At 41.5% G+C, this 22,034-nt stretch overlaps 1 protein-coding gene across 1 annotated transcript in view; it reads right to left on the reverse strand.

Annotated features, from left to right (window-relative positions):
• otog (otogelin) overlaps nucleotides 1-22,034 on the reverse strand; it is a 217,048-nt gene that overhangs the window by 175,239 nt on the left and 19,775 nt on the right. The window contains exons 9-16 of the mRNA XM_078221380.1: nucleotides 21,481-21,606; nucleotides 20,026-20,134; nucleotides 16,229-16,275; nucleotides 14,762-14,907; nucleotides 12,652-12,784; nucleotides 10,958-11,135; nucleotides 8,018-8,142; nucleotides 3,016-3,228 (exon numbers count right to left, since the gene is read on the reverse strand). Of these exons, the coding sequence (XP_078077506.1) occupies nucleotides 3,016-3,228; nucleotides 8,018-8,142; nucleotides 10,958-11,135; nucleotides 12,652-12,784; nucleotides 14,762-14,907; nucleotides 16,229-16,275; nucleotides 20,026-20,134; nucleotides 21,481-21,606 (1,077 nt within the window). The remainder of the gene's footprint in view (nucleotides 1-3,015; nucleotides 3,229-8,017; nucleotides 8,143-10,957; nucleotides 11,136-12,651; nucleotides 12,785-14,761; nucleotides 14,908-16,228; nucleotides 16,276-20,025; nucleotides 20,135-21,480; nucleotides 21,607-22,034) is intronic.

Below are 22,034 nucleotides of genomic sequence, written 5' to 3' on the forward strand. Positions count from 1 at the left end.
CACCCAGAGAAAACCCCTGCAGGCACTGGGAGAACGTGCAAACTCCACACAGACAATGACCCAAGGCCAGAATTGAACCTGGGACCCTGGCACTGTGAGGCACGGTGGCAGCAGTGCTAAACAGTATGCCACCATGCTGCCTTTTGATACATAAATTTATTTGTTACATAAATTAAATTTGTTACATAAATTTTATATTACCATTGTTAATAGTTATAACTTCTGCCAACAAGATTATTAGCTTAATTAATTCTAAAAAAGTATAAATTCTTTACTCAGATAGTCACTATGGGCTGGATTTAATGCAACTCATTATGGTGAAAACATGGCCATTGGATCCACTTATTAACTATGGGAGAGGCAAACCATCCCTGATTAAGTGGGAGGCAGAAGGGGCTGACCCAGAATTCCTGGCTGCTCGTGGCAGATGTCAAATTAATGAGTCAATTAATATCCATTATCCCTGAGCCCACTGCATGTTAGTGGTGGCTCAGGGATTAAATGGTGAGCCACACAGCCTTCACACAACCTCAGAAAACCACCCAGAAAACTTTAAGAGAAAATGTTAGAAAATCTCAGCAGGTCTGGCTGCATCTGTAAGGAGAAAAGAGAGCTGACGTTTCGAGTCCAGATGACCCTTTGTCAAAGCTTTTACCCAGAAAACTTTGTCAGATGTCAGCGTGAGGTTATGTCCCTCACAGTCAGGCACTTTATGCCTGGTCAATCGGGCAAGAAGTTGATTGCTAAAAGCTACACCCTCCCGTTACATCCAACCAACCTCCTCACCTGAGCTCCCATCTTCAATACCCCCCCCCCACCTGGTCTTCACTCACCTGTGGCCTGGGATTACATGATGACCCTCGGCCTTTGATGAGCTCATTGCCACCAGCAACCACCACTCCGGCTGATGTTGGTGGCATGAGAGGCTACCAGCCTCTGATTGGCCCTCTGCTCTCTGCAGGCATCACCATCGGGGACCTCAGTCATTTAAATGCCTGAAAGGCAGTTGATTCTGTGGGGCCTCCTCAAAGGACTTGCTGGAGGCTGCCTACCGGCTGGCTGACTGGTGGGCGAGAACCCCATTAGCCAACAAAATCCTGGCTAAATTTTCCTTTTTAATATTCTTTCAAAAAGTGGTTACATTTTTTTGGTAAATCAGAATATATGTCCCATGATCTAAGATAAGGTGAAGTCCAGTTCTACCTTGAAATCAGTTCATAGAATATAATGCATATTTTTCCCATCAAGAAACTTCATTCTACATAATCAGTACAGACATAATGCTTCCAGCATCTGAACTTGAACAGTCATGTTTTGCCCCCCTCCTTACACATATCATTACATTTCCTCATTAAATGAGCAAAACATAATTTTAAAATATAGTCCAAAGATGTGCGGGTTAGGTTGATTGGCCATGCTAAAATTGCCCCTTAGTGTCCTGGGATGTGTAGATTAGAGAGATTAGCGGGTAAAATATGTAGGGATATGGGGGTAGGGCCTGGGTGGGATTGTAGTCAGTGCAGACTCGATGGGCCGAATGGCCTCTTTCTGTACTGTAGGATTTCTATGATTCTATGATATGTTTTACTGAAGGTATTAAGTAAGTTTAAGTTTATTTATCAGTCACAAGTAAGGCTTACATTAACATTGCAATGAAGTTACTGTGAAATTCCCCTGATCGCCACATTCCGGTGCCTGTTCAGGTGACTAACCAGCACGTCTTTCAGACTGTGGGAGGAAACGGGAGCACCTGGAGGAAACCCACGCAGTCACGGGGAGAACGTGCAAACTCCACACAAACAGTGACCCAAGCCAGGAATCGAACCCAGGTCTCTGGCGCTGTGAGGTAGCAGTGGTAACTACTGTGCCACCATGCTGCCCCATATTGGTTTAAAGAGATAACAGAATAGTGTCACAGCCTTCCTAGTTGATATCAGCCATTTCCTGGTAACTGTGCTTAAAAGACAGTAGTCCTACAATTTAGTGTGCCAGCTGAATCTGATGTATACATTGTGGGTCATCTAGCACTAAAACAACCATTTTCTATTCTTGCTAATCTTCCCACAGTGCAAATGGTGGACTGAATTCAATACCCATAGTAGACAACATAGGACGAGATTTTCTGTTCAACCTGCCACATGTTTTATGGCGACAAAAGTGGCCCACCATTGATCAACTGCGGCACCAGAAGTCAATGGCGTTTTCCATTGACTGCACCCCTCGCTGCCATGAAACACACGACAGGGGTGCTCCATGGTGGGATTGGAAGATTCCACCAGCATAAATGCGTGGAAAGCCATAGTGGCAGCTGTGCCTCAGCCATGTAACAATTCATTTTTCTGCAATGTTGCATTTCATGAGGATGGTCTACAATGCATCAGGCATGCATTCTGGGCCTTTAGAACAGTGGGCGGAATTTTCCCGTCCCGCCCACCATGGGAATCAAAGCGGGCGGGGGCAGACCATGCAAAGGTCCATTGACCTCGGGTGGGATTTTCCGGCCTTAGGGAGTGCGCGGCCAGAAAATCCTGCCCATTGTCTCCTATGATTTAAATATCTACTATTGAAATAATCACCTTAACAAACCTAACAGCTTTTCAATAGTTTACAAGCCTCTCTTGTTCTTCCTACAAAATCCCCCTCGCTGTTGAAATGAAAATCATAATTACGCCATACCCTATTCTTTCATTCTCTTCCACGATATCTACAATTGTTGTATTTATTTTGTTGTTCCTCTTAAATTTGGATTTATAATTATTACTTCCTGATTCACTCAACGTTTCTTTATTGCACTTTTCACTCTCGTTGTTCTTACTTAATTTGAAAGATGCAATTTCAGTCTAGTAAGAAAATAATTCTATCCAGTTATAAGAAAAAATAATTATAACAATGGAACTTCTTCACTTACAAATGTGACACAACCAAATGTTTCTGCTGTATGTTGAAATTAGAGAAAATGTCCTATTTGTTAAAAAGATAAATGTGCATTCAAAGTAGTAATGAAGTATTACTTACCACACTCTGCGACAGTGGATCTGAAGTCTATGAAAATGCCATAACGTCTACATTGTCGAGTATAGTGGGCCACAGCAGAGCACATACATGTTTCTCCGCACTTGCAGGTATCTGTTTTGCATTGTTGTTGATACAGGTCAGGACTCAAATATTGATGGCACGATGCAAATAGATATCCACCAATAATGCTACACTTCTCTGTAGCATATGAGGCTGCAGACAAAACATTTTAAAAATGAAATGTTGAGAAACCTTTCTTTTACAAAATAATAATCTTCCTGTTGTAAGTGTGGAGTGTAAAGTTAATTAAATCTTTTCACCATTAGCCAGTGGTTCGATGTCAAACTTTCTCAACCATGTTCTCATTCATCTCTGCTTTGAATCATGAGGAACACAAATTTGAGCAGGCTAGAGTGACAGCAGACTTTCAACTCTTCATTGCTTTCATGTACAGAAAAACTTATTGGCCAGGATTCCCTACCCGTGTTCGCCATGGATGAAAATGGCGATGCCGGTGGAAAATCTCACAAGACTGCTGAAACGAGAATCTCAGCAGTGAGATCTAATTTTCTGATTTAACCTACCCCTTGCCAGAGACGTAACGAGGTTCCCACCCAGAAATGTCAGTGTTATATATGTATATTGAGGTACGTACACGTCTCTTTAAGTGTGGGTCATGTGTGGGGTGGGGAGAGGGGGTGGGGTTTAGCTCGGAACCCAGTTAATCAGTCTAGGATTTGACTGTGGGACAGTAGACACGTGTAATAAGGAGGTTCCCAGTGTTTAAGTTTACGAGGCATACTTCATGTTCTTTTTGCACAATAAATACATATATAACAGTCAAGAACCTCATCTCCATAAATTATTAAAATTAAAGGGCTTCCTTGCCATATGTTCCCCCCACATTAAGAATTCCCTGCTCGAGAATTCCCTCCTTGCTGGTGTGATGCACAGAGACGTCTAGATCGTCCAGAGGGAGGGGGACATGCCCCAGCATTACCCTGGCACTGCCCCTGGCACTGAGGCAGTGTTGGAGGCCCCTCTGGGGTGCTGCAATTGGGGGGTGCGTTCCCTTATCCATGGAGGTGGGCGGCGGGGTGCTCCCCTTATCCATGGGAGTGTGGGAAAGATAATTTGTTTTCCTTCACAGATCGGGGTGGTGATACCAGCTTTATCAGGCCCCGCCCCACCAGCATGATCGCGTTAGAGACGCCTGCAGCATTGTTTTTACTTTAAGTGCTGCATTATGATCTGGTGAGAATAGCCAGCTCTGCAGCTGGGGAGATGCGTGCCTGTTTTTTTCACCAGAGCCAATAATAAAATCGGAAAATTTTCCCATTGTCTCAGGCATAGAGCTTGGGGGAATTAGGGAAATATATTTTTCCTTTCTCCCATTTTTTGGCATAGAGTATGTTTCATGCTCTCCTGTTCTGGAATTGCTCTGTCGCAGGTCAGCAAAGTAAAAGCATTTGGGCTAGAAATTGGGTTACTCAGATTTTCAGCTGCCGACAGACATAATCCACAACCTGCCTGTGCTAGTTCCTTAAGAGATGAGCCGCACATAAATTTGGTGCTCCCACCTATTTACCATGGTCGTAGAGTGGAACAGAACAAGTTCCACGTTGCTGGCTGCATCTTCATGCTGTCATTGGCCACTGCACTCAGCAGGAGTCTGATCAGCTTTGTACTAATAGCACATGGTGCAGCCTGCCTGCCTCTTCTTAAATGCAATCTGTCCTTCTTAAAGGGAAGATGGACTAAATAATATTGCTGCAATTTCATGGGAAATGAAAATGCAAATGGTCTGGAGTGATGGACGTGGGCAGGAGGAGAGATGTCATGGTTCAGTGGAAATGCCAGGTATCCTCAAGAACTACCCTCGAAGTGGGAGCAGGTGGTCAAGGAGGTCAATTACTAGCATTTGGACCTGAGGATCTGGCAATTTAATGACCCTGCACAGCTTTTCAAGGTCAATGAATGCACCTTCATATTACATTTCCTACCCACCACTACAGCAGTCTCTCATGTTGCTCAATGCACCACACAATCATAATTTACCCAGCAGTATTCCCTGTTACTCAGGACATACATCTAACATTCACATACTGCATTTCACCCTCACATACTTAACAATCCTGAACGTCTCACCTCCACCTCTTACTGTCGCCACATATCTCCAGCTATTCAATTATGGATGGCACATGGCCCAAATACAGAGGCTGGAATTTTCCTATCCCACCCGCCACGGGAATTGTAGTGGGGGCAGGGCGCGAACCATGTAAAGGTCCATTGATCTCGGGTGGGATTCTCTGGTTTTGAGACGAGCGTGGCCGGAGAATCCCACCCAATATGTCACAACCAATGACATCTGCCCTCTCTCTCTTGTAGGATAAGATGGCCCATAACAGAGGGAGCAGAGCAGAACTGGTAGGCAAGAAGGACATTGCAACTCCTGAGGCCATGGTATCTGGTGTCACTAAAGTCATTGAAGTTGACAGTTCCTGCCTCATGCCCATTCTCAAATTCCAGCTCACTCTCATCTTGCAATCTGATATGATGTGCAAACTGCTGATTGACCTACGTTTCCCACCCCACCTTCCTTCATTCATAACAACCTTCTCCTTCTGATTCAAAAGCAAAATACTGCAGATGTTGGAAATCTGAAATAGAGATGCAAAATGCTGGAAGTATTCAGCAGGTTTGTAAACATCTGTTGAGAGAAACAGAATTCCATTTCAGGTTGATTATCTTTCATCAGAATTGGGAAATGTTAGATATGTAATAAGTTTTAAGTGTGTCAAATAAGGGAGAGTGGAAAAATAACAAAAAGGAAATTCAGTGATATGGTGGAAGACTGAAATCTCTGCCTCCATTTTGTTTCTTTGGTTCTTAATCTTGTATGTATCTTTTTTGTATTCAAGTGGCAGCTGTTCATTATTCTGCCATTCACACCTCCTCCAGATACATCTTTTGTTTCTTTACTTGCCCCATTACTACTCCCTTTGGCTCTCCCTTCCAACTCCTCCACCCTATCAGGTCTAAAAGGCCTTCCCGTTTGCTCTTATACCCACCTCCACCATTTGAACCATTTGAAAGCTGACAAATTTCTAACTTTCCCCAGTTCTGATGAAGGGTCATCACCCTGAAATGTAACTCTGACTCTCACTCAACAGATGCTGCCTGAACTGGTGAGTTTTTCAGTATTTTCTGTTTTGCTTCGCCTTCTGATTTCCTGTTTTCAGATTGCCAAGAACTGCCACCTTCGCTTATTTTTCTTTTCTGTCACTTTTTTTGCTCTCTTTCCTTCTCTGTGGGCAGGATGTTCCCACCGTGAATTTTGTGGAAGTGGCCCACCATTGGCTGCTGGCAGGATCTTCTGGTCCTGCAATTCTCAGCGGGGTTTCCCAATGAATGCACCCCTCGCCACCATGAAACCCATGACGGGGGTGCACCATCAGCGGGACCGGAAGATTCCACAGTGTTTACAGCATATATCTTTCTTTCTGTATCTTACTTGACCTTAATTCACCCTATTTTTTGCCCCACCATTTGCTTTGTTTCTTCCTCTATTGTTAAATTTCATTGGATAATAAGATAGCTCATCGAAATGATGTTCGTTAACGTCACTACACCATTGTCAATTTTCATCTCCAGCAATTTTGTGGTTTGAAAGGCGAGGCGAAAACACCCAATAATGGCACTGAGCATAAGGCACCCCTCATACCTACCCTTCAACAATTTCTGGACACATTCTGAAATTAAATGATCCACATGTATGACAGGGGACAAGATTCTCCGCTCTCGTACGCCCCGCCACCAGTGCCAGCGAGAATGGAGAATTTGTCACTGAATCAAAGCTCTATTCACCGCAGTGGGACCAGAGAATCCCAGCCACAGGCAAGGTCAGAAAATTCCGGCCTTGATTGTTCCAACATTGCCTCATCTCTTGATACCATTTCAAAATTATTTGCAAATCAATACAATAGAAATTGATTTCAAGTAAATACTTCGGCCTGGAATCTTGTTGCTCAGCTCACTTATTGAAATAATCTGACACAGTGGGTGGGATTTTATGGCCTTGCTCATCCCAAAACCGTAAAATTCCACCTGAGGTCAATGGACCTTCCCATTGTTCGCCTCTCGCCCACTCCGATTCCCGGGGTGGGCGGGATGGTAAAATTCCAGCCAGTGACTGAGATTTTCTGGCCTGCCCATGGCGTGTTTCTGGGCAGCAAGAAGCGGCCCAGTGTTGGCCGGGGGTGGGGATGGATCTTCTGGTCCAGCATGGGGTGGATTTATATTGAATCCACCCCCTACCACCAGGAAACCCATGGCAGAGATTCACCATCGGCAGGTCCAGAAGATCGGAACGGCACGTAGAGCCAGAAAATCTCACCCAGTATAATACTTCTACCACTCTTGGAAGAAAAAAATGGTTTGATGCAAATTCTTTGGTTAAGTATTTTTTAGATCAATTTATGTACCATTCCAAATAGTCTGTTTGAGGAAAAGAACCTCAGATTCCTTCAGTACAATGTGTGCTGATCTGATTTGAAAAGGATTTATATTACAAAACAAGATAATCTATGAACTTAATAATTGAGACAGAGACCCAAAAATATACCTTCATTTTCAGCACTGCCCTTGTTCTTTCAAAACTTCTCATTTTGATTTTTGTTTATACTTTTTAAAAGCCTTGCCATCAACACTTCAATACGTTATCTTGGCTGCATATAAAATCCATATGATATTGGTATCACAAATATTCCCCAATGACCAAGGCTAGAATTTTCCAGCCCCTCAAGCCAGTGGAACCTTTTGGTCCCACCGATGTGAATGGAGGTTTCAATGGCCCCACCGGGTGGAGGGGGCTGGAAAATTCCAGCCTAACTGTTGAACTGGTATTCCATAAAGACATCCAAATCACCTTAGCAGTAAAGCCAAACAGATTGGAATATGATCAAGACTATTAATAACCAAATACACTTCATCCAATACTCACCAGATTGCTGATGCATGTCACATGGATCTACCTCAGGAACGTTGGTACCTGGGTTACATGCTGTGGAGATTCTCCAGGAATTGGCAAACAGCTGTGGTGTGCTTTCAATCATTCCCCCAGGGGACCTTCACAAATGGTAATGAAAATAAGATGATACTTGAAATCAATGGAAGAAAATATTGGGTGCAGTACAACACAAGGCTGTCAATTTGCTATTACCCATCTTCCACTATCGCCAATTAACATCTGACTGTTTTTAATAGATAATAGATAAAAGATAAGATAAAGTCGGAATAATCCCAGATGACTACAGGCCGCTCTTCCCTTTGAGGGAGAGAGCTGACTAGTGATGATTTAACCTGAGGATGACCACATCTTAGGAGAGGGGCAAGGTTGAGAAGGCATGCCTTCATGAATAAACTCGACTGGTACAGGAATTGAACCCGTGCTGTTGCCATTGCTCTGCCAACTGGGCTTTAGCTGATTAGAGACGCAGAGTGATGCTAACAATGCATGTTCAATTCCCATACCAGCTTAGGTTATTCATGAAGGCCTGCCTTCTCAACCTTGTCCCGTGCCTCAGGTATGGTGATCCTCACGTTAAATCACCACCAGTCAACTCTCCCCCTTGAAGGGGAGATCTTAACAATAGATAATAGAATCACCATGTTTTGCATAATTCTGCAAATAGCTTTAAATTCTCAAAATAATGTTGTGAGAAAATATTCAATATGATTTTACATTGACTATATGTTGCATATCGACTGCATCATTGTGGGGAAGTGCCAAGAGTTTAATATAAGGAAAGGAAATTGAAAAGCCAAGAAACCATTCCACCACCTAGGAAAGCAATAGTGGCAGAGGCCTAATAGTGTATCTGCATCTTCTCTTGGTTTAAGATGCTGTGTGGTGAGAATAAAAATAATTAAAGTACATACTTTGACAGGAAAATAATGTAATGATGACCCTTTAGGGTAATATCAGCATATAATAACAGCTGATTACCAATGGTTACAGAAACAACTGAGAATATCGCTATGTTCCAGGTAACTTGTCTCAGCTGAGCCCAATTATTTTTTTAAAGTCCTGCCCCTTCAACTATAAAACTTTGCCCTCAGGGCAGCAGGATAATTAGTCATTTTTTATTCCTTGCTAAGTTTTCTGACTAAAACTCAAGGCTGGAATTTTCCGACATTCATGCCAACAGGATTTTCCCATCCCACTGCAGTGAACCGAGATTTGGCTTGTCACCAAAATCTCTCTCTTCGCTGCAGCGGGAGCATGGCGTGAACTGGTTGTAAGATCGCACCCCACTTCTCTGTTGCAATGAACTGAGAAATAAAGGCTATTTTCAGGTCTTTAACAAATGAACTAGACATTTCAGTACAACAATATCTACCTGCACCTTATTATAATACACCTTCATAAATTTCTACAAAATCTTATTGCTTATGTAACTCATTTTTTAAACAATATCAAACTAGTTCTTTTCATTGGGCCAGATCTTCCAAGCAGTGGCAATGACAAGTGGTTTGCAATTGCACTCAGATTCCCCCGACACGACGCTGCTGCACATTTCTTCTGGAATTTTCAGATCTCAGATTTCACAGGAATAAACAGCAGAGTGTACTTCGGGAAACACTGTCTGAGCAGAGTGGTATCAGGGGGAGACAGCACAGGGCCCTTTTAAGGTATTAGCTGCTGTTTGGCAAGCTTAGATGCCCAGTGTTTGAATGTGAGTGAATAGATGGGTGAATGAGTGAGGTGGATAAAAGGATATGGTAGGTAAAGTTGGTAGGTGGGTAGGTGAGTACATTTGTGGGTGGGCAAGTGGCTAGGTGGATAGAGTGAGTGAAGAGAAGGTGAGTAAGTGGATGGGTGGATATGGGGATGAGTTGAGTAATTGGGTGACTGGGTCAGAGGGGTAGTCAGGTTGGGTCAGCAGAGATAATCGGGTCAGGCTCGGAGGGATAGTGAGGTTGGGGCCAGGAAGGTAGTCAGGGCTGGTCGATGAGTAATTGGGTCAGGTCAGGGGGACAGCCAGGGGATAGTCTAGTGGTAAGTGTGGCAGTCACGGGGTCGGGAAGGGATAACTGGGTAGTTGGTTGTGGAGGTATCCAGGTGTTAGACCAGGTTTCAATCGACCTAGCAATTCCTGGCTAACTATCCAACTAATCCACACAGATCTGTCCAACTCAAAGTCAGAGACATTCAGGAAAGGTCACAGGCAGCAGCAGAATTGCCCTCAAGAGGTTTAAAATTCCTGCATAAAATTCCCACTCAAGTCCAATGTCAGGATTTTCACAGAGTCCTGAGGTGCACCTTGAGAATTACACCGAGTCTGTAACAATCTGGGGACTAGAAGATTTGGTTTATTATAAAATCTTATGTATGTATTTATCGTGGAAATTGTCTATGTAAGCTGACAACCCTACAATTATACAATTTGACCACCAGGTGGCTTTTCAGAATATTAAAAGCAAGCAAAATTATTTTGAAAATACTGGATATTCCTCTAATTCATCCATTTAACTTTAGCTTAGGATAGCTTAATTTAGATTTTCAGTCTCCAGCTCTGATAAATGACTAATTTCTTCGAGAAAGATAACTTATAATTTGCTTTATGGGCTTAAGTAGTAGAATAAAATGTCAACTTATCCTATACTTCAGGTACCACATGAGCACCTGGTACAAATGAAGAATGGGCATATGTTTGGCACGTAAGGGTTGAAGCTCCTGCCAAGCTTCAGACATAGATATGAAATAAAACCCCAGTACTCAACTGCAGTAGTGTCAGAAATTAATCCTTGTTGAAAACAAACACAAAGGTTTCGATACAGAAATTTTCTGATTATGACTACTATTCTTTGTAGCCAAATTGTAGTCAGTCATTAAGTTCTAATCAAAGCCAATTAGCCTCAAAGCACGACAAATACTCACAAGAAATCGTCCTGAATATTGTCATTGAACGTTCCACAGAGTCCAATGGTATCCTCTTTCCATCTCACATCCACCTGGATGTAGAGCCGCCTCCCCTCTCTATCATACTGCAAACGCAGTCCAAAGTCTGTCTTAATTTGCACAAACATAGAGCTAAGCTCAGTGACTTCAAACAAATCTGTTAAAAGACAAGGAAGTGTATTATTGAGGATATGGTGTGAAATTTCTGTTTGAGCAGGTTGATGTCAAACTGGTAGTGCTAATTGGCTGAGTTTTACCAAGTCTGTTGGGTGCAATGCCAACAGCAATTAGGTTAGCGATGTGTCTCAAGTTCACACATGCACAATGGATCTCATCATAAATTGTTAAATGTAGCACACTTGAATTGTGGAATTGTGAGTGATCAGGAGGAAGTAAAGAGGCTTCAAGGTGATTTAGACAGGTTGAGTGAGGGGTAAATACACGGCAGATGCAGTATAACATAGATAACTGTGAAGTTATCACTTGAGTGGGCATAATTGCATCATTGGTTAGCCTTCAAGCACGTCAATTGACTTACAAGTGTTCGCTGATCCTTCCCCCCAATATCTTGGAGTTCCCCCAGCCTCGCCCTGCCAGTATTATCCTGGCCTCCCCTAACTAGATACCCTGGAATCTCCCCACCAGTACTCTGAAATTTGCCCCTAGGGTCCCTGGAATCTTCCTCCAGGTATCCTGGAGTCTTCCCCGCCCAGGTATCCCAATCAAAGGATGGTTACCCCCAGGTCAAAGACTGCTCAGCCCCCCCAATCAAAGGCTGCTCAGCCCCCGAGTCAAGCCTTGGTATCACCTCTCCCCACTGAATATGCAGAGCTGGTCCATGAGCACTTCCAAACTCCCCTCGGAGGGGTGATTGCCAGGTGCACGCCTTTTGAAACCATTCATAATTTGTGCCATTCTGACATCAAGCTGCCGTGAATGGATTTTTGGTTGGTTGGGCGGTATGATCCCAGCGTATCGGCCTGATAATAAGATGCGAATGTATTCAAATGAGGTTCCCCTCCCTGCCACTGACTGGGGAGAGGAAGATTGCAACAAGCTTTCACGCCAATGCAAAACATGACTTTGGCTTTTTCATGATATTTTCTGTTCCTGTCATCGAACTCACCTGTGCTAATGGGAGCAGAAAATCCCGGCCAAAATCATTCCTTCCTTCTAGTGCTCTTCTCAAATATAAACCATAAAGCTCTGATGGAGCCGATGCACCCTGTCTAATCTTAATAGATTTGGACTGTACCAAACATCTAAATAGAAATTGTCTCTGAAATAAATGCAGAGTTCTCATTCCATCTCAATGATATAAAAATGTACAAATCATTAACACCAGCTCTTGTATTAATAGGTTAAAAAGAAAATACTTCTACCAAGCAAAGCTGGTAGAAACTATATACTAGAAAATTGCCAGTATCAGTTAATATTTGGAGATCGCTACCCAGTTCTAACAAGTAGCAAATGAAAATATTTGCTTGTTCAGGATCATATGAATGTGGCTCTGCTTAATTCTTGCAAATGATCAAGTAGGCAGTTAAGCAAATTGATAGACACCGAATACAATTCCTGAAAATGCTATAGGGTAGCAATATGCACTTTTTAAAAGAGAAAGACATGTTTAAAGATTGCAAAGATTTTAGCAGCACTAAGTCAATAATTCATACCATCAGTATAAGGCAAACTGATCCTGTACTGATTAGAATGATACACCTCTCCTGAACGAGTCAATGTCACCTGCTTCTTCACATCTTCATCCACAACCAGACTCACTGACTGAATACAGGCACCATTTAGATTCTGAGAAAAGAAGCAACAGAAACAGTTTAGAATTTCATAATATGTGTGCTTGCTCCATTTACTTTTGGGACATTTATATTGTGATTTCAATCTGTCTGACAGATCCGTTAATTGGGAAAGCTAAACAAAGGGAACACATAATAGACTGGGAATTTCCTCAGTGTTCTCCCAATCATCTGCCATCACTTCATCAAAAGATTAGGGGAAACTTCATTTATGCAGGATTTCTGCTTGAGACAGTCAAAGGAATTTTTGATGATAATCTTAGAATTCAAGCAGTTAAAGTTGAATCAATGTGAAACTTCTTCACTCAAAGCAGCTTAAGAATGTGGAAAACTTTGCCATGAAATACCATAGGTGTAAAGTCAATTGAAATATTTCAAAGTGAGATATGTATAAAAGTTATTGGGGGTGCGATCTTATCTTCTCGTCCCACCGGTCGATGGGCGGGGTGAGCCAGTAAAGGTGCAAGAGAGGTGAAACATCGAGTTTGCAATCAATTTCTCACATCTCACGATCTTATTGGCACCGGACATTTGGCAAGATAAGTCTTGCGCCCAAAAAGGGCACGAGGCTGATCTCAATATTTAAATACGATGATAAATAGAATTTAAATATTACAAATGAGCCCGGGACGCAATCAATATACAGAGCACGAGGAACCTATGGTTCCCAATTGCTTTCTCCATGGAAATGCTTCAGCCAATTAGAGTCATCTTGCCAAACAATCAGCGCCCTTTTCTCCTGAAGTCATAATTGCCATGATTGTTTGAAATTTGGCATTCTTGTGTTCGTCCTGATGAGTGCAGGACAAAAAGTTTCAGCAGCATGTCTCCCTTTTCAACAATAAAAACATGTTTCCAAATAACAATTGAAACGGAAAAAACAAATGAACACAATACCTTAATAAATAGTATACTCTGTACATTTGGATGACAAAAATGCAGCATAATTTAGTATCAGGGTGTTACACACTGTTCTGGAAATCAGAATAAAATGCTCTGAAAGGAACTGCACACCTCAGCTATTCAGAATTCTGAGTAATTATGCTTTCCACTGGAAATGGCCCAGCCTACCAACATGGAAAATATCAGAGGGTTTGTTTGATCTATTTGTGTTGTAACAGCTTTTCTGACCTTTGTGAGGTGCTTTACAGCATGGAAAATTCTCACCGTGGTTCAATAGTTTTTCACTGAGTATAAAGAGGGCTAAATGTAAAAATTACCAGAATATTCAGGTACAATTATGATGGAAAACGACTTCTTTCTCACCACTTTTTAATATTTTTACTGCCTAGCTTGGATATTAAATATTCACCAGAGGCAGCAATAAAAAGTGGTTGAAAAGGAGCGAAATTCAAGCCAACAATAATTCCTTGTTCTAGGTGAATTGTCTCTTTGATGACATTACATCAATCCATGTTCAGCAGGTGTTTTCATATCAACTGCTGTCTCTTTCACCAACCACTTTGCAAACTTCTTTTATCCTAGCCTGCTCTCATCATCCACACCATCAAAGTCATTGACATTTCAACAGACACAGATAAGGTTCCATTGACTCAACTTCTTGTCCAATTTATTGTCCTAGATGTGTCTGCAAATTTCACATGATTCTTAAATCTACATAGTCTTGGTGAATATCATTTTCATCAGCTTCCTGGCACCAGAAGATTGCTGGCTTTGTGGTTAAAGAGTTAGAAACCTTGTAGTTTTTCTTTCAGGTGAAATGTGATGGCCTCGATTGTGCCATTTAGTAATGATAAGCTGAAAGGCTTTTATCTCAGAAGAAGTATGCAGCAAAGTTCAGTCATTCGATTTCCAATTCACCAATCATTACTCCTATCTTATTTTTCTCCAACCAACCTCTTTATATATTTACTTTCCTTCAATCCTGCTTTATTGTGCAAAATCAATTTTGTTCAATCCCCTTCTTCTTTCAGACCTTCTGTTTTAAAGACAAAAACAAACTGTTTCTTACTGTGCCACACTGAGAGTTTTGGAGGCTGATGGTAAATTTTCCAGAGTTATGGCTCTTTGCCAGAATATATTGGCATGTAGCATGGAAGGTGTACACCCGCTCATCAAATGTCTTGAAGTGAATATCTCCAGTTACTGAGCACTCCACTAGAATCAATAAGAAAAACACCAAACAAAATCAGATCATCACTGCAATTAATCTCCACATTATTAAACCTAAATCAGAACTTTATGGGTCATTGTGGGAAATTTCTGCTGAGAAGTTAATAATTATTACCATATTTTCTGAATCAGAGGTAAATGACAATTGATAGCCTTTTGATATTTTCAGCAGTGAATTTAGACATAAACCATTATCAACCTGCAAATAAGGAGTGAGACTGCCTTTGAATTGTATTGTGTACATGCAAGTTATGTGGTGCTACCATTTTGACATGGCTTTGAGTAAACCTTTCTTGGGGTGGAGTATAGAGAAGTGGATTTATGTGGGAATCATTTACATTGTAAGAACAAATCTGCTCAACATTCAGGACAGACATAAGTTACTAAGTTAAAAATCTAAGGGACGTCAGGCATAACTAATACAACTAAAGGGTCATAGAGTTGCATAATAAAGTCAGGAATGGCTGTTAATGTGTACAGTGGTAACAAATTCTAGGGACAATTGGAAGTGTTTCTGGAGATATTGAACGAGGATAGCAGTGGCTGATTTAAGAAAGATTAGGCTTATTTTTATAATGGGCATAATTCATAATTTTTATATTTAGGTTAACCATGAACTGCTGATGCAATTGTGGAAGAAATCCCTCTTCTTATTCAGATAATATCTAATCATTACCCAACTCATTTATAGAGATTAGCAAAAGGATAATTCATTAACAAATAAGTAAAGATTTAATAGGCTCTGAATTCAACAGTGTGGAGCTTGTTTGATAGATATAAAATGGGAAATTTAGCAATGGGGAGATCCATGCCTAGTTTGCAATGGACACAGACCATGACTAAATTGAACTGTACTTTTATTTAAGCAGCAAATTTTGAAATAAGGTTTCTGCAGCCCTTTCCATTGCCCTTCTCTAAAGTGTGAAAAGTAGTCAAAACTTACATTGCTCTAAACTCGGCCAACTTTTTCAAGTTCTACAGTGGCCTAACCAACAGTCCTTAAAGGGAAACTTCCAGTTAAGATTTATTTTGAAATTTATCTCAATGTGGAAGCAGAAGGAGCAGGGGCTACTCGAAACAGTCAGAAGACTACTCCACTGAGGCACCGATTTGCCATCTCCAGCTTGTACAAAATGTCAATGAAAACCAAATTGAAAAGTAATTCAGACCTCCGAAATACCACATTGACTGGGCACAACAGGTGAATCCCCGATATTGTGTCCATTTGTGGCCCAAGCCCAAAGCTTCCCCCACATAACAATTAATGGCACACAATATGTAGAATACAATAAGAAAAATTGTTTACCTGAACAGTTATTCTCGGTACAGTTCCAAATGCCACCAATGCAAATACTGCAACCAAATAAAGATATTTAAAGTGAAATGAGTTGAAATAATACTTCAGTTCCTTATTAGGACATATGTTTTTTTAAAATCAATTTACAATTATAAAAATATGTAACACTTTGACAACAGAATATTTAGCACCATCAGAAAGAGTGAGAAATAGAAGGCAATAGCGAAATGAGGAAAATTTATTATAACAAAATGTGTGTGTGTGTGTGTTCAATGCAAGGGGGTGGGGGATGTGAAAACATGGAAGTTGTGTATTGGAAGAGGAAGTAAGGAGAAGAGTATTAGCTTGAAGCTGGTGAATAGATGTATTGTACCAGTGTAGCTGGATAGAAGAGTGCCAGTTTGAATTCAAGGAGGGGAACAATTGTCAAAATGAACTAGAAGTAGAAAGGTATGTCTCTATTGCAAAGTGGCAGCTGGTTGGATGCCTGTGCCCCCTGTTTCGAGGCAGGGAGCATTTAATCAGGATTTTTCCACCTCCTCCGCACAATTATGTCTGAGGCAGGAAGGCCAACTTAAGGTCATCATCTTGCCACCACTGGTATTCAACATACTCAGCCTAATTAAGGGGTCTAGAATTAGAAAATTGCTGGAAGTTGGGGGGCGAGGGAGGGGCCCCTCCAGTGGGTGCATTACTGGCATTCCCGGGTGGTACTGCCTGTAACTGAGAGTTTCCAGCCTCTGACTGGCTGGCAGATTTCAGAGGAGGAAGGGGAGAGGTTGCAGGATTGCCATTCCTGGGGTCGGAAATTCTGCTGGCCAATTAAGTGCTTGATCGGCAACTAATATGGCAGGGCTTCTCTAACCACCATCACCTGGATTAAATTTCACCCAGTGTTTCAAAACCAGATCTGGAAAAGATCGAGCGCCTCTCAGAATCTTAGCCCCTTAGATCTTCATGTATTTATGTTTGTCTTCCACATGATCAGAAGGTTAGATTCAAAGATTAGAATCCATAATCTTCAGTGAGAATGCTGACACTAAGCCACAACTGACACAAGGATGGTCCCTTGGGTGTTGGAAAGTGTTAATTTGTCACATTTCTACTCAATGTTCATCAAACATAACCTTTAAAGTCCCACTGCCTTGTCCTCCCCATTGTTTCTTCCTGCCTGCCATGTAAACTTCTGTCTTGTGAAAAATTGTAAAACAGGAGTTACAGACAAGAAATAGGTGTCTGTGAGAAGGATGGATTATTGACTATAGGACTGCTTTTCTGCTTTTATGTGATGGGTGGAAATGGGGATGCACAGTGGGTTCAGAATTGGTGTGACAGATAGTTGCACTGTCTCAGATTAGCTGAAGTGTGCCTAACTTGGTGCATCCTGAGCACTCCTAGAGACTAAGTGTGTGCCTACAGGTACCCTTGCCATAGTAGATTCCTCCTCCGACTGCTCCTTCACCTTCTCCCATGTAGCATGGTCAACATCTTTCCCCTCATGCAGCTCCAATCCTCTCTGATGTGCAATGTTGAGCAAGGCGCAACAGACCATTAAAATTCAGGACATCCTCGCTAGTACACACTGAAGGGAGCCCCCAGATCTGTCCTGGCACCTGAATCACATCTTCAGCATTCCAATGACTTGCTCAGTGATCACACTTATGTTCATGTGGCTTCAGTAGTACCTTTCCTGGATATCAGTGGTAGGCTTCCTCACAGGTTTCAACAGCCAGATACTTATAGAGCATAATCTTTGTCCCTAAGGAGCCATCCACTCATACTGTTTAAAGTATGAAGATCTGTGAGAGAATTGACTGACGCAGAATGAAGGCATCATGGCAACTCACTGGGAATCTTGCACATACATGGATGATGAGCTTTTGCTAGTTGTATAGCAGCTGAATTAATGGATTGCAATTCCTTTCAATTGATGAATACCGATCAGTAATCTGGGTTGCCTTGATTGTCCCATGTGACAACATGTTATCATTCCCTGTACCTGTAGGAATCCTGTCAGAGAGCAAATCAGAGGTCCCTATCATGCTTGGCTGTAGTAATGAACAATTGTGCTCCGAAAGTAGCTGCACCCCTGACCAAACTGTTCCAGGAAAGCTCAACAGGCAATTAATCAACAGTGTGGAAATTACAGCCTTGATCCAAGCATGAACAAAAAAATCTGAATTCAAGAGGTGAGGTGAGACTGACTGCGCTTAACAAGGAGACAGCATTTGACCATGTGTGGCATCAAGGCACCCTGGTCATGTTGAAGTCAATGGGAATCAGGGGAAAACTCTCCAATGGCTGTAGTCTTTCCTAGTACAAAGAAAGCTGATTGTGCTTGTTGAAGGCCAATTATCTTAGACCCAGGACATTCCTGCAGGTCTTCGTCAGAGTCACACCCTAGGTTCAATCGTCTTCCGCTGCTTCATCAATAACCTTCCCCTCCATCGTAAGTTCAGAAGTAGGGATGTTCATGAATGAAAGGGCGGCATGGTAGCACAGTGGTTAGCACTGCTGCTTCACAGCTCCAGGGACCTGGGTTCAATTCCCAGCTTGGGTCACTGTCTGTGTGGAGTTTGCACATTCTCCTCGTGTCTGCGTGGGTTTCCTCCGGGTGCTCCGGTTTCCTCCCACAGTCCAAAGATGTGTGGGTTAGGTTGATTGGCCATGCTAAATTTGCCCCTTAGTGTCCTGAGATGCGTAGGTTAGAGGGATTAGTGGGTAAAATATGTAGGGATATGGGGGTAGGGCCTGGGTGGGATTGTGGTCGGTGCAGACTCGATGGGCTGAATGGCCTCTTTCTGTACTGTAGGGTTTCTATGATTCTATGACTGCAGTGTTCAGTACAAATTACAAATCCTCAGATACTGAAGCAGCTCCTACCTACTCAATGTTGGGGTTGTTGCAGTGCATTTACTAAACCCTGTTCTTTTACTTAGTCTCTACATAACACTTTCCAGCATCTTTCATTTTAAGTTTCAGAAGTTTCTTAGTTATTACACAATGGACTCATAGAAAAGCTAAAGGATAACTAGCCATATAATACCAAATTATATGATATGTAGATTAAAGTCCCATACTTTATACCAATCCTTTCAATTATTAGTTATTTTAACCAGATCCTCAAGTGGTCCGAATAGCCATGAGACGGATTCCCCCTGCAGGGCTCTTAGGAAGTTGATGGAGGTTGGAGTCCTCTCTCCTGGCAAGAACTTTCTCTACCTTATCCCCAAGTCCATCTCACAACTTGATTCAGAATTTAGTATTTGGGTCAAGGGCTTCTAAACCATGAAGGATAATTAATCATATGTACCAGAATGGTCAAAAATATAGAATTCTGGAACATTCCTATTACGTGTAATAAGGGTATTTTTCTGACATTGATCTCTTGGAAGTGAGACTTTCATTCTGGGAATGTATGTTGGAAACCCAGACATACCCTTCATTCAAGGTTTGCACCATTAAATTAATGGTAGGAAAATAGTACTCAGAATGCATCTGAATTCCTGTTTAGCTCTCCCTGCAGAGTGAGTAAAGTCAGAAAATCAGCTCAAGTATATCGGTCCAGTATATTCTTATCACTTGTTTATATTCCTATCGTTCTCCATCTTATCATCATTATTGCAATTGGAGGTCCAGTTTTGTTTAAAACTCTCCCCGTCAAGTACATATTTAACAAGATATCTAAAAACTTGAATTTACATTTATGACATATCCTCTAATACATGGCTAATAATATAGGGATTTATAGTTTTTAATGTAAAATAAATTCTAATAAAAATAGAAACAACTCCGAAGTCACTAACCAGTAGGTGCATTGCTCCTGAATTACAGAGCCTGATGTATAGGGAATACCTTGAAACATACAAGGACACTCGGTGGGGTTCAAACAGGTTCCATTTTCGTGAATTAAACCTGTGAGAAGCAATTATATCAATTTATATCTCATTTCTAAAAACATTTTATGTTTGTCAGAAATTTCTATAGGTCATGGTATTAGAAGTTATATTCAAGACTTATGTGATAGGCAGGTGCAGGAAATTACTATCTTATGGATAGCCAGCTGATGAAACTGGAACTAATCACAACATTTCAGTAATAATATTCATGCATCAGGAAAAATTTGATTGTTCTATAAGAACACTTTTTTAACAATGACAACCATATATTTACAACAGTATCTTTAATGTAATGAAACATCCCAAGATGTTTCACAGGGATAGTATAAAACAAAGCATGAGACCAAGCCACGTGGTAAGTTTTAAGGTGTGTCTTAAAGGAGGAAAGCATGGGGGAGTCGGGGGGGTTGTTGGAAAAATATGCCAGAGCAACTGAAGGCACAGCCATCAACTACAGTAATTAAAATGGGAATGCACAAAAGGTCAAAATTAGAGGAGCACAGGGTTGTGAAGCTGCAGGAGTTCACAGTGAGTTGTGGAGGGGGCGGGGGGCGGGGGGGGGGGGGGGGGGGGGGGGGGGAGGGGGGGTGAGGGTGGTGGGAGGCTTCGGAGGGAAGGATGAAAATTTTAAAATCAAGACAATGCTTGACCAGGAATAACTGTAGGTCAACAAACACAGTGGTGAAAGTGGAATGGAACATGCTGCAAGTTAAGCAGAGGGTAGGATGTGGGAAACCAGCCAGGATTGCTTTGGAATAGTTGAGTCCAGAGGTGATAAAGGAATGAATGAAGGCTTCAGCAGCAGATGAACTGAGGCAGGGTGGAGTTGGATGGAAATAGGCAGTTTTTGTGATGTCACAAATATGAGGAAGCTCACGTCAGGATCAAATGTCACACCAAGGTTGCAAACAAACTGGCTTAAAGGATTGTCCAATTAAAAACAAAATGTAAACAATTCTATTCGCTCTGTTATTTGATTTGCTGCATTTTTTCCACTGTCTCTGAATTGTTACTTTAAGTGTGATTTTATTTAGCCTCAATTAATTTACTATTAGTCTATTCTCATCATTTTTCATTTTTAAAGAAAGCATTTAAGTGCTGATTTCATTTTTCTTCCTCCCCCATTCTCATTTGGAGAGAACGGCAATATTGATTTTAAATTACCACGTCACCTTATATATAGTCAGTTTTAAAGATAATTAAATAATTTAAGATGTAAAGATACATTTGCTCGCTTTGTCATACAAACATGTCAATTTTTGATACATTAAAACAGGATAGGCTGACAATGGACAAGCAGATAATATTAGGTTTAACTACAAGCATTGATTTTAGCCTAAATGCTCTAAATTATAAATCTACCTTTAGGGCAATAGCATCCATCGAGGCAGAGAAAATCATTGTCAATGCACTCCTGCTCCAGACCACATGACACGGGACAACAGTCTACACATTCCTGGTGGACAAATTCATCTTCACAAACTGCCGCTGTGAGAAAAGAAAGCACCAAAATAAAAATGATAAACTGAGACAATTTGAGATTATTTTCGGAAGAGGTAAGTTTTGGAATTCTTACATTTATCGTGTGACAGCTGCTCCGAGTAATTAAACATTTCCCTAGCTTTGGCTCCCAATCTCAACACTGAACATTTCTAGTCCTTGTTTCGTATAGGCTAGATGTAGAATAAAATTCCCTCTGCACTTCCGCGAACCATGTGCCTTTAGCTCAATCTACGTAGAGTACCTCAAATTATGTCTGCATGAATTTATACATTTCCCATATTATCTTAATGACCTATCTAAATCAGATCCTGTGAGATCCCACAATACTGGCAGCAACTGTCCACACAGTCAGTTCACAACAGCAAAGGCCAGAGAGTGTTCCAGCCCGACGCACGACCGAAATCAGTGGAGAC

Source organism: Mustelus asterias, chromosome 9 (genome assembly GCF_964213995.1).
Source record: "Mustelus asterias chromosome 9, sMusAst1.hap1.1, whole genome shotgun sequence".
In the NCBI taxonomy this organism is placed as follows: Eukaryota; Metazoa; Chordata; class Chondrichthyes; order Carcharhiniformes; family Triakidae; genus Mustelus; species Mustelus asterias.